This window comes from Leuciscus leuciscus (assembly GCF_965113295.1).
Source record: "Leuciscus leuciscus genome assembly, chromosome: 7".
Taxonomy (NCBI): Eukaryota; Metazoa; Chordata; class Actinopteri; order Cypriniformes; family Leuciscidae; genus Leuciscus; species Leuciscus leuciscus.
The window spans coordinates 12,431,505-12,444,542 of NC_138731.1; the positions used below are offsets into that span (position 1 = coordinate 12,431,505).

Here is a 13,038-nt window from a genome sequence, read left to right on the forward strand (position 1 = left end):
TAACTAAAGCAGGGAAACCCTGTGTGTGTGTGTGACATACACCTGTCAATCACTGATCACCTGACCCTTCTCTGGGTGGAGTCTGGAGTTTGGCTCTGAGTTTTTAGTAGAACAATATGCAAAATTTTGGAACCACATACTACTCTATTTATGCCATATATTAAGAGTAGTATATCAGTATGCAGTTCCTAATTCAGCAATAGTGTGCAACAGTTAAAAACAGATTTTTTAATATAATAATTTACATATTTTAATGATAATTTAGCCCTTCAATATATCGGATGACGAGGAGAGAAGAGCAATACAGGATCACTGGACTAAAAATAACATCACCCTTTAAAGGATCCTAATGCTAGGAATGTGGTTATTTATTTTCAACAATGTCAATGTCTCAGTTGAGCATTATTTATTTGTATTCGGTACATTTCACTGTGGATTATTTTGTAAATCAGTTGCAATTTCGGCGCAGGATTTGCAAACAGACTTTTACGATATGGACTCGACAGTAATGCCACCACGACATGTAAGTAACCGTGTTGATTCTAATGCCAGATCTGTGACCAGTGATTTCTGATATGTAATGATTCATGTACAGTCTAAAGTTCTTTTTGGCTATGTGTCAGTAAATCAAACCAGTGACTAAACTGTCAACTTGACATTGTTTCTCTTAGTAGGATGAAAATAATCTGTTATTTAAACTTTGATTAAATTATATAGCCTATAGGAAGGGATCAAATGACACTCCCTTTGAAATCGCTGGAGCTGTCAATCAAACATCCAGAGTTTATCAGTGACTGAGTTCTGGATTCTCGCCAAAACTCACGTTTTAATCAACGAATCTCTTAATTACATCATGTTTGCACTGTTAGTTATGATGAAAGCATAAAGAATACCTAAATGACTCATGGTTTGGCTAGTTATCATGGCTCCTTTAGCACCTGAAGGTAAACGTTCCCCTGTGTGATGTCAGTGACTTCAGTGCACCTAGCGAGAGCAGCTCCAGAGGTCAGAGGTCAGATCTGTGTGTTTGTACCTTGTCACTGTCCACAGTGTTCTGTGAGGTTCTAGATGCGATGGAGATGGTGTCCGGCTGACTGCTGCCATCTCCCTGACTGTCAGCATCGTCTCCCGTGTCCCTGCAACCAAACACACAAATAAGAGTCCCGATTAGGCATGTGCCCAAAAGCTGAAAACTTTATTCGGAAGGGCATGGAAAATGACTCCAAAATTCAAACAAATAATAACATTCATTAGACACAAACTCTTCTTGTTCTTGCTGGAGAACAGGCGAGCCAGGTGACAGCATAATATTTTAAAATGAATGAAACAATCAGTCATGAAAATGAATCACAATCACATGGCAACTGTTAAGTTTTTGGCGAGTTGGTGACTAATTTGTATGAATTCATACAATTTCATTTGCACCTTTTCGTAAGATCTAAAAATCATACATTTTTATACAAATCATATCATAAAAATTCATATGAAATCGCCACATTGTAAAAGTTGAGTTGAGTTGCATATACAAGTAGTTGCGTCCCAGTTACAGATTTTCTTTTTTTTTCCAGAAATTCTTCTATGTTAATATAATGGTTTTTGGACAAACTTTCTGATTTAAGCCCCACAGATATCTGGTTTTATCCAGATAAAGATACAAATAGTTTCGCCATTGCAATAGATCCATTTACAAATATTGGCTTTGCTGCAAACTCTTAGTCCCTATGTACAATTTATAGCTAACGAATGCAGTTTGCTTGAAGAGAGACAATATGGCAAACATATTTCAAATTAACACAAGCCTCCTGCATTGTTATGCATACATTATGATGCATATAAATATTCATGGATGTAGAGTTTTGTCTCAGTCTTTCTACAGATTTTCATTTAGTCACTTCGCAGATACTTGTATCCAAAGCGACATGCAAATGATTTGATAACAACAAACAAAGCAGAATCTACAATTAAAAGATTTACAAGTCCGGTATATTTTGAGAAGCATTATGAGAGCTGAGATTATGATTATATGAATGAATTTAGTTTCTTCTTTTTTAGGACTGGTGTACAGTACGCAATAGTAAAGTGTGCCTGACCTCTTGCTGTTGTTGCGGGGTTTGGCTGGTCTTTTGGGAACGTGGATCGGTTCCTTTAGCGCCCCCTTCAGGTGAATGATTCTCTCCTGGATGACCTCTCGGATGTTTTTAATCCATTCTTGCTTCACCTCAATACTGGATGCCTGAAACAGACACAGTCATGCATTTACAACACAAGATCCGTGTTTAAAATGTAGGACCTGATCTTTGTTCACAAGAAATTTCACTGATTGGAACATGTTTACAAATACTTACTACTCTAAAAGTAATTGATTAATGATAAACAGAGAGCATGATGTACCTTGAGGACGGTCTTGTTGTCAGACGAGGGTGTGCGTCCCACCCACAGGGCAAATTTACACGGGTCTCCCTCCACATGCTCTGTCACCCCCAATTCAGATGTCTGTAAACACATAAAAACCAGAACATCACACACAGATATTTACATAAATTTAATGTTGATGGAAAATGTGTTTAACAGCATAAAAGTACACAGTACATAAACCCAAAATTTTTAATTCTCCCATAATTTACTCAACCTCAAATCATCCTAGGTGTACAGTATTTGGCTTTCTTCTTTCAGCCGAACACAGAGTTATATTAAAAAATATTCTGGCTCTTCCAAGCTTTATAATGGGAGTGAATGGTACCTTTAGTTTTTGAAGCCCAAAAAAGCACATCCATCCATCCATCATAAAAGTGATCCATACGGCTCCAGAAGCGAAGCCAAGCGTTTTTTGTAAGAACAATATCCCTATTTATAACTTTATAAACTATAATCACTGGCTTCCGGTAACGGCCGTACACGAGTCTCATTCCAGCGGAAGAGTGACCTCTGACCCGACACATGACCACTGACCCGACGCATCACGAGTGACCACTGACCTGACACATGACGAGTGACATCTGACCCAACGCATGACGAGTGAACTCTGACCGACACATGACGAGTGACCTCTGACCCAACGCATGACGAGTGACCTCTGACCGACACATGACGAGTGACCTCTGACCCAACGCATGACGCATTACGAATGACCTCTGACCCGCCACATGACGAGTGACCTCTGACCTGACACATGATGTAGGAGGAGCGTAAGCTCAGGTGAGAGTCGACGACCTCTGACCCGACACATGACGAGTGACCTCTGACCTGACACATGATGTAGGAGTAGCGTAAGCTCAGGTGAGAGTCGACGACCTCTGACCCGACACATGACGAGTGACCTCTGACCTGACACATGATGTAGGAGGAGCGTAAGCTCAGGTGAGAGTCGACGACCTCTGACCTGACACTTGACGAGTGACCTCTGACCTGACATATGATGTAGGAGTAGCGTAAGCTCAGGTGAGAGTCGACGACCTCTGACCCGACACATGACGAGTGACCTCTGACCCGACACATGACGAGTGACCTCTGACCTGACACATGATGTAGGAGGAGCGTAAGCTCAGGTGAGAGTCGACGACCTCTGACCTGACACTTGACGAGTGACCTCTGACCTGACACATGATGTAGGAGTAGCGTAAGCTCAGGTGAGAGTCGACGACCTCTGACCCGACACATGACGAGTGACCTCTGACCTGACACATGATGTAGGAGTAGCGTAAGCTCAGGTGAGAGTCGACGACCTCTGACCCGACACATGACGAGTGACCTCTGACCCGACGCATGACATAGGATGTAGGAGTAACGCAAGCTTTGACGCGTCTCGCGGTTCAAACTAAGATCAGGCTCCTCCCACATTTCTCTTTAAAAATTCTCGCTTTAGATTTCTAATTTGTGACCGTGGTGTTTTGTTTTGCTCTGTCCTCTGTGCTTTATTAACCCCCTGGAGCCGTATGGATCACTTTTGATGGATGCGCTTTTTTGGGCTTCTAAGGTACCATTCACTCCCATTATAAAGCTTGGAAGAGCCAGGATATTTATTAATATAACTCAGATTGTGTTTGGCTGAAAGAAGAATGTCATATACACCTAGGATGGCTTGAGGGTGAGTAAATCATGGGATAATTGTAATTTTTGGGTGAACTATCCCTTTAAGAGTGAGATAACCTAAGAGTGAACTTAACTGAAAGCGGAACTTTAAAAATTGTGTCTGACAAAATTGAAAGCATTTCCTTAGTAAATCTTAAGTAGATGCTTAAATAGTGTTTGTGAGACAATTCCAGATGACCGGAAGAAAACCAAAGGCACATCTGGCTCTGTTCACAGGCATATTGAACACAGCGAGGGGTGACAAACGCCCCATCTGGTCCGCACACCTGCGCTGGCTGCTTCCAGGTATGTGTGGAAACACTTAACAGAGTTACACAATGTGGTAAAACAGATGGAAAATGTAAAACTCAGACATGACTGTGTTCGTGTGTGTGCACTAACTGACCTTCCCATGGGGCTTTCCTTTAGTTTATGTCATTGAAATAATCTGAAGCAGGACTCATAAGGATTTTTTTTCTGTTGTCCTGGTCAGCTCAGATTTGTTCTGATTGCACTGGCTATATTTTCAATGACCCCATAATTTTCATTTCATTTCATTTCAATTTTTTTTTTTTTGTGTCAGAAATATATATATATATTTTTAATATTTATTATACAGGTATTTACTATTTAAATAATATTATAATAAAACCTGGAGTTTTCTTTTAAATAATTTATAATAATTAATTCGCTTTTTGATTTAGAAAAATATCTAGAACTTATAATGTTACATCACGGCAGTTCATTTAAAAATTGATCATAACTAATTAAACAGTTTTGTAAGGGAAATTTGAACAAAACCTCATCTATGTTTACGCCATATTTGCAACAGCGTTCAATAAACAACAGAGTAACAAATGTCTCAAACATTTTGGGGTAATTATGTTTTTTGTAAAAGAAATCAATACTTTTATTCAGCAAGGTTGCATTAAATTGATCAAAAGCTAAATTAAAGACTTTTATAATAATACAAAATATTTCAATTTCAATTCATCAAATAATCCTAAAAATGTATCATGGTTTCCACAAAATTATGTTTTTAACTGTTTTCATCATAGATAATAATTAGAAATGTTTCTTGAGCAGCAAATCAGCATATTAAAATGATTTCTGAAGGATCATGTGAGACTGAAGACTGGAGTAATGATGCTTCATAAATTGAAAATTCATAATAGAAAACAGTTAAATTGTAACAATATTTTACAATATTACTTATTTTACTGGATTTTGGACCAAGCAAATGCAGTCTTGGTGAGCGAAAGCGTAACAAGCATAAGAGACCTCTCTCTAAAATATCTTACCGAACAAGTAACCATCGTGTGGCCCATCCTTACTGGTGATCCCTGTGTGTGTGATACTGTGTGTGTGTAGATGGAGTGATATAACCAATACCAGTAGTTTGTTCTTGTAGATGTATTTGGATCGTCCCGCAGAGTCTTTGATCTCTTTGCTGAAGACGAGGGAGATCTCGAAGAGGAAGAGGTGGCGGTCTCGTCCCTTACGGATCAGAGATTTGGGGTCCCACACCTGGAAGGTGTCCTGCAGGATGAGTTCACCCTGAACATCCAGATTCTCATCAAAACCTGACGTGGGACAGAGGGCAGAAAACATCATGTCAGAGGTTGATGGCTTATTTAAGGATATCAGTAGAAATGACAAATAAAGTGTGTGTGTGTGTGTGTGTGTGGTCCTGGTCCTCACAAAGATAGTAATACCAGTCATTTTTTATCTTGAGGGGACATATTTTAGTCCCCATGAGGAACAGCTAATTAATCACACTAAATGATATTTTTGAAAATGTAAAAATGCAGAGAGTTTTCTGTGAAGGGTAGGTTTAGGGAATAGAAAATACATGGAATGTCTCCATAAAACATGAAAACCCAACATGTATGTGTGTGTGTACCTACTTAATTATATTTTGGGGACAAATTTGTACCCAAAAGTGACCAAAACCTGACAAAATTGCCAAAAACCTCCTTTTAGGAACATCCTCATTTGTAAATCTGGTATAAAAATAAACGAATAAATTTTTTGGGGAAAATGTAAAAATGTAAAAATGCACAAATTTTGTGTGATGGGTAGGTTTAAGGTTCGGGTTAGTGTAAGGGGACATAATATACAGTTTGTACAGTATAAAAACCATTATGTCTAAGGAATGTCTGAATTTAGATAGCTAAGTAAACGTGTGTGTGTGTGTGTGTGTGTGTGTGTGTGTGTGTGTGTGTGTGTGTGTGTGTGTGTGTGTGTGTGTTCAGTAGTGTTGTACCCTCCAGCATGCTGACGTGCATGGCGTCGTTGGCTCTCTTTGGGACGCTCAGCATGACCTCCAGCCCATCTTTAATTTCACCTTTGCCTTCTTCACAGCAGGACAGCAGCTCCTGTAAGCACACACACTGTACTGCACACTGCACACTGCACACTACACAGTGCACTAAACACCACACCTGATCTTCACTGAATGCCTGGGAAACACACTGTACCTTGAGCAGAAGCTGGTATTTGGTGATTCTCTGCACAGGTTTGATGAGGTATGATGATATAGAGTTGGTCAGACTGTGTCTCTTCTGAATCTCCTGTTCAGAACAGACAAAAAGAATCATTATATATATAAAAAAGCATAATTCATTCACACTGACAACTGCTAAAACGACTCTCTCACTGTGGTGATTGTAACAGTAACACGTGTTCAGTGACTCACTGAGTCAATCTACTGATCAATTTATAGTGCTCTGGTGAACATGCATGAGGTCATTTCATTTCAAGTAAATTGTATTTCAGGTGATTTTACTTTATTTCAATAATATAAAACAAAACAAATCCAACGCATAGGCAAATTGCTGAAGATAAAAAAAATAATTTTTGGAGTTAATTCAATTAGACAGACAGATGGTGAACCAACTCTAGGGATAAGAAGACATTTAAATAGATTTCCATTAAATATAAGTTTCCATATTTATACAAGTTTCATGTCACCCACACACCCCAGCATAAACACTGCCGATAAATGATTAGTTATTAAAACATCTGTTCACAAACCACTGTTCATTTGAACAGAAACGCAAGCATAGGCTACTGCATGCATGGTTTATGAAAGAAAGCATGCAAAGATCGCTCCCTTTATAATCAGTAAAAAGCTGTCACTCATCTTAGTAAATCATGATCCCACAAAGTTCTGTTAAAATCAATGAAGCTGTCGACACAATGAATCTCTTATTTACATAATGTCTACACTTTGCTTGTTATAATAAGAGGATTCACAAGCGTGCAGAACTCAGCACTGAACTGAAATGAGTGGACTCAACTTAAACACCTCTGATTGGCTATTGTGTTAAAGAAATCAACATGCATGTTTATGATTGGCTACACTGCTCAACGCTGCAAAAATACATTATAAATTGAAACCTTTGAAGCGTTTGCCAAATCTGTTTCGCCAGTATGCTATTATCATGGAGAAAACAGATCCTAGATAAGATATCAAGGGCGGAGGCATTGGTTTGAGTGAGAGAATTCCACGCTGGTCTCAATTATGTGGCTCCGTCTATAAAATTAGATGAACGATTTAGGAAACGATGTGTACTTACGTCAAAAAAACTCCCAGCATGCTCCAGGATGAGCTGACTGGAATCTGGTTTGTTTTTGCAGTACGTCACATAAATATTAAACTTGTCAGCCTGAAACACAAACACAATCTTAATCTGCCATATCTAATTCCAGTGAATATTCACAATGTTAATCGACCAATAGCATGTCTGTTATAATTCTTGCTCGGATAAAACCATTTAGCTGGTCTGAATATTGTAAGTCTGTCGTAATAATTGGTGCATATGGGCAGCAATAAAATTAAATAAAATGAATGAATGTTTGAATGTTACATTTTATATTAAGGTCTCAATGTTACAGTCTAATTATACAATTAACTCCTGACTCTGAGTAATATTAAATAACAAGCAGATACATACTAGGGCTTGGTTTTGATTTAAGGTTAGTTGCTTGTAATTATGCACAATTTACTGTATTTATTTATTTAAATACATACATACATGCACAGTTTATATCAAATGTTCTTTAGAAAAAAGAAAAAGTTAGGTGCACAGCGACATAAATCCTTTCCTGAATGAATTTAATGACATGAATGTGAAAAACACTCACCCATGTAACAAAGCAATGCCCCACATCCTCGGGTAACTGCTCATAATTGATCAGCTCTTTCAGGAATATACTACAACACAAACAAAACAACATGCAAATGAATCATAATCACTACATTTCCATATCACATGGGATACAAAATTTGCATAAGTATCATTTTAATTGGAAAGCATATTATTCCCTTCTTTCATCTGCAAATAAATATGAAAACTGTGTATACGATGATAAAAAGCTTGATGGCTTATGGCCTAATAATGTCATTAATACTTGATTTAATGAGATAAACTCACTTATTGTGGAAGTCATAAATCTCCTGAATGTTTCCGAAAATGATGTGCTCTTTGTTGGCGATTCCTGAAGGGATTTCCTCGACACCATTGGTCATCTCCCACAAATATGTCTAAAAAATAAATTACACAGGAAATGACTGTCAACCATCATTGGAATGCAGTATCTCTATGTACAGTACATTCACAGTACAGTAAAGACCTTTAGCATCCTACTGTGTCATCTCAAGGAAAACAGGATTTTCTTGTTCTTTTGAAATAAGGGAGTTTGATTTACTATGCAGAGAAAACTCCATCCCGGTTCACTCAGTACCTACTGAGCCTGATGAACACTGAACTTAGCCAATCAACACTGAGGTGATTTACATATAGAAGACTTAAGGCCAGATTTAATAAATAGGGGAAAATTAGCACAATCCCATAAAAGCGCCGATGGGAGTGGAAAGTTAAAGACACACAAATTAAAGAACACAGACACAGCCGGATCATTTCCATAATGACCAACGCAATCTACCAGGAGCAGAGCAAATTAGTGTCTGGTTTAAGACAAGCTTTTTTGGGGCGCTAAAAAATAATGGGTCAAATACCAGTAAATTAACGAGCGCAAACATTAATGAATCACCTTACATGATTCATTCAAATACTTTCCTCCCATAAATTTTGCAATGGGATTCAAAAAAGGGAAACTCTTACAAATGCATATGCAATAAGTTTTCAGCGCTTATTTTTCACTGCGTGTCTTTAGTAAATCCTGACAGTAGTTTTTAACACCAAAAGAGGGTTTGTGTTGGCACAAGCTGTTAGTAAATCTGGCTCTAAAAGGTAGAGTATCAAAAAAAAATTAAAGTCCCACTGTGGTAAAAATCAAGTTTTTAATGTTGTTTATATGTCCATGTTTTTAATGCTTTAAGACAAACCATGTGTACATTTATAAGTCAACATAATTGCTGAGTATTTTCTCCTTAAAACTGCAGTGAACCAAAGACAGTCTCAAAAACACGGTTTGAAATCGCTGGTGTTTCTGACGTCACAAACTACCTTGTAACCAATCAGATCAACGTGTGATCGTCAACGAGTGGATCTCTGAGCTGCTGTGAGTGAGTGGAGGCGGGGCTCATTCGTATAGTCATAGAACCGCGTATACTAAATGAGGCAAGGGTGTCGAGTTACATTCAAGATATTTAAAAGGTGTGAAGAAATTTTTTCAAGGAAACATTTTTAAATATGTAATTTTGGTGATCAAGGATGAGTTTTAAGGGATACAATTATTGACTGCAGGGGGACTTTAAATCTAAGGGTCAGAAAAGGGTGATTGAATGATTTATTATGACTTATTATCATTAATAAAACAGAAACACTTACCTCTAAACATTCATGTATGTCCCTCACATAAGCCTTTTCTGTCTGTAACAGCTCTGCTATAATAAACCTGCAACAAAACAAACCAGAGATGGAGTATATACTGTATAAGGGTCTGAACTTGTGAAGTGTGTGTGGAACGGCTGGCTGGAGGCGGTGTGTGATCACTTACTCTTTCTTCCGGGCTGATTTCCTCTTTTCCTCGTTCACCTCATGGTTGGGGTCACGCAGTTTGACCTCTGGGTCGGTCAGACTGGCTGGAATAATATCCAACTCCAGATCCTTATTATCCTGAAACACACACACACACAATCAGAAAATAAAATCCACATTATTATACATTTGGATGAGGTAAAGCGTTGTTAGGAAGGTGTAATAAGCTCTGTACAGGTCCAGTACCTCCGAGCTGATGCCCAGCGCGCTCTCCAGACTGCAGCGGTATTTGCCCATGCGCAGGGAGAAGTCTCTGTAGCGCTTGTCCACTGCCGTCACACACTTCTTCAGCTCCGTGACGTGCATGTGTCCCTTCTCCACGAAGTTATCTGCCAGCTGGATCAACATCTTCACTTTGTCCTTAGTTTGCTGCATCACACGTGAACATTATGCGTGTGAGTGTGTGATTTGATCATTTATGCGCAATGTTATCATGTAACAAGATGCATTTATAAATGTCCCTCAGAGTGAATGACTTGTTTGAAGAGTTCATGTGGATGTATGTGACACACACTAATATGAAATGGACGAGAAAGAGGTGAGGGGAAGTGTTTGTGTCTCTGTACCTTGGCAGAGATGCGGAATTCATCATATTCTTTCAGCAGTTCCTGAGATTTCTCCACAGAGTCTCCGGGGGACGTGTGAGTGCTGAGATAGACCTCTCCTGCCTCCTGTATCCACTCTAATGCCTGACACAGACACACACAGACTCCATCAAATCATGCAATTCAACACTCCACTCAGTCTCTGTGAATGTGACGTCCGGGATTCAAACACACCGAAACATTCACCAAATCACAAACCCAACAAAGACTTGGTGAGTATATTCTAAAAAGTGAATGTCTGAACAAATTATTTGAATGTAATGTAAAGGCTTCCATAAATTTCACAGCTTAATGTTTTTTTTATACAAAATAAATATTTTTATAGTTATAAATTAGTGAGTTATGACAAAGGGAAGGTTGTAACACTAAACTATGGAAGCTTGTTTCGGCCACAGAATAAAAAATTAAAAAGTTAATTGCAACTTTTTATCTCACAATTCTGACTTTTTAGCTCAGAATTGCATGATATAAAGTTGCAATTGCGAGTAATAAAGTCAGAATTGCGTGATATAAAGTCGCAATTGTGTGTTATAATCAGATATAAAGTCAGAATTGTGACTTTTTTCCTCAGAATTGCATGTTTATATCTCACAATTCTGACTTTATAACACGCAATTGGGAGTGTGAAAATTTACTTAGAATGGCCACATATGCAACATTTGTTACACAACTTTTTTTTAAGTATATTTTTTAGGAAATCTTTGGACATTTTTTTCTTTTTTTTTCTTCCAAAAAACAAGTATGGAAGTTTGTTTCCACGACAGAATACAAAATAAAAAAGGTATTTTTCTTCTCGCAATTGCCAGTTTATATCTCATAATTCTGGCCTTATTCTCACAATTGTGAGAAATAATGTCAGAATTCAGTCAGAATTGTGAGATATAAACTCGCAATTGCAAGAAAATGTCAAAATTGAGAGATTAAAAGTCGCAATATATCCATATATCTAATCTACTCTCTAGATTATATTTAGTATAAATTCACTATCATATAAATAATTTGACTATATCATTTAAAGGTGCTCTAAGTGATGCCACGTGTTTTTTAGGCCAAACATTTTTTGTCACATACAGCAAACATCTCCTCACTATCCGCTAGCTGCCTGTCCCCTGAACACACTGTAAAAAAACGCAGTCTCTCTAGACACCACAGGCTTCACAAACGGCAACAAAAACAAACTGGGCTCACACGCACCACGAAACACAACAAACAGTGCTCCAGCCAATCACCGACAAGAAGTATTTGAGGGGTGTGGTTTGGGGGTTAGTGCGCGTGCACATGAAGGGGGTGTGTGGAGGAGAGACGAGAGAGAAGCATGAAGAGGGAAGTTTGAATTATGGCCGACACACGACTAAAGAGACGACGTTCCGATGAACAAATTGTAAAGAAGAGGGACAAGGATAAGGAACGCGCGAAGTCCCGAATTTACATCGGAAAAACCCTCGAAATGTGGCGAGAACTCCGCCGGCAGAAGGGCTTCCAATCAGACATTCAGTTGCTCTGTTTTTGCAGAACAGGTAAATCCATTTTTCACCCACTGTTTGTTATGGACTTGAATGTTCATTTATAGGCTATTGACAACTTTGACTCAATTTGTTTACGCCGCCGCCGTTGTTTATGCTCACTGGGAAACGCAAAGCTAACGTTATCTTGCTATTATTGCGTCCTTGTATGGGAGCTATAGTTATAACCTCAGGTGGCGAAACGATTAAGATAATGTTTCTCTTTTTCTGCATTCTGTTCTGCAATATATAAAAGCATTTATCTAACTTGGTGACATTACACATTGAATGAAGTATCAGTAAAACTTAACTTTGTTTTTAGTGACTACTTTGACTTTCCTTTATGCCGGAAGGGAGGGGAGGGGAGGAGGGAGGAGACGGGATGAGGAGGAGGGAGGGTCTAGCTAGCCTCCGTTTTGTTTGACAACAATTCGAATGTCAACACTCCCAGCATCACTTAGAGCACCTTTAAATATCATTTCACTATCATTTTTAAGGTTGTCAATTCAATGTTAATTGGGTACACTAATTGCTACATTTAAGCAAATTAACAATTCAACCTTGAAGTACCATAATTCAAAGAATATTTTTGCAAATTCTGCAGTTAGTAAGGAGTCATATTGTTGTGTTCAAATACTGCTAGATGGATCACAACACGATAGAAAATAATGCAGATGTCTTAAGACACGTTTAAAAGCTGAACAACTTTTAATTTGACACAGTGTGTTACTTTGTGTCTCGCAGTCTTAAAAACACGGCATTCATTGTGCATGTCAATGAAAAACAACTCTGTACTTTGCAGTCAAACACATGTGACCAATTATGAAAAATTATTGCATACAGAATACAAGAATG

At 38.3% G+C, this 13,038-nt stretch overlaps 1 protein-coding gene across 7 annotated transcripts in view; it reads right to left on the reverse strand.

Annotated features, from left to right (window-relative positions):
- Positions 1–13,038, reverse strand: part of kalrna (kalirin RhoGEF kinase a) — a 223,734-nt gene that overhangs the window by 71,151 nt on the left and 139,545 nt on the right. For all 7 annotated transcript variants that reach the window (XM_082176022.1, XM_082176019.1, XM_082176018.1 and 4 more), the window contains exons 21-33: positions 10,643–10,765; positions 10,263–10,445; positions 10,036–10,154; positions 9,867–9,933; positions 8,508–8,617; positions 8,218–8,287; positions 7,650–7,739; positions 6,549–6,641; positions 6,335–6,446; positions 5,461–5,651; positions 2,392–2,493; positions 2,091–2,233; positions 1,034–1,136 (exon numbers count right to left, since the gene is read on the reverse strand). In XM_082176022.1, coding sequence (XP_082032148.1) covers positions 1,034–1,136; positions 2,091–2,233; positions 2,392–2,493; positions 5,461–5,651; positions 6,335–6,446; positions 6,549–6,641; positions 7,650–7,739; positions 8,218–8,287; positions 8,508–8,617; positions 9,867–9,933; positions 10,036–10,154; positions 10,263–10,445; positions 10,643–10,765 — 1,506 coding nt within the window. The remainder of the gene's footprint in view (positions 1–1,033; positions 1,137–2,090; positions 2,234–2,391; positions 2,494–5,460; positions 5,652–6,334; positions 6,447–6,548; positions 6,642–7,649; positions 7,740–8,217; positions 8,288–8,507; positions 8,618–9,866; positions 9,934–10,035; positions 10,155–10,262; positions 10,446–10,642; positions 10,766–13,038) is intronic.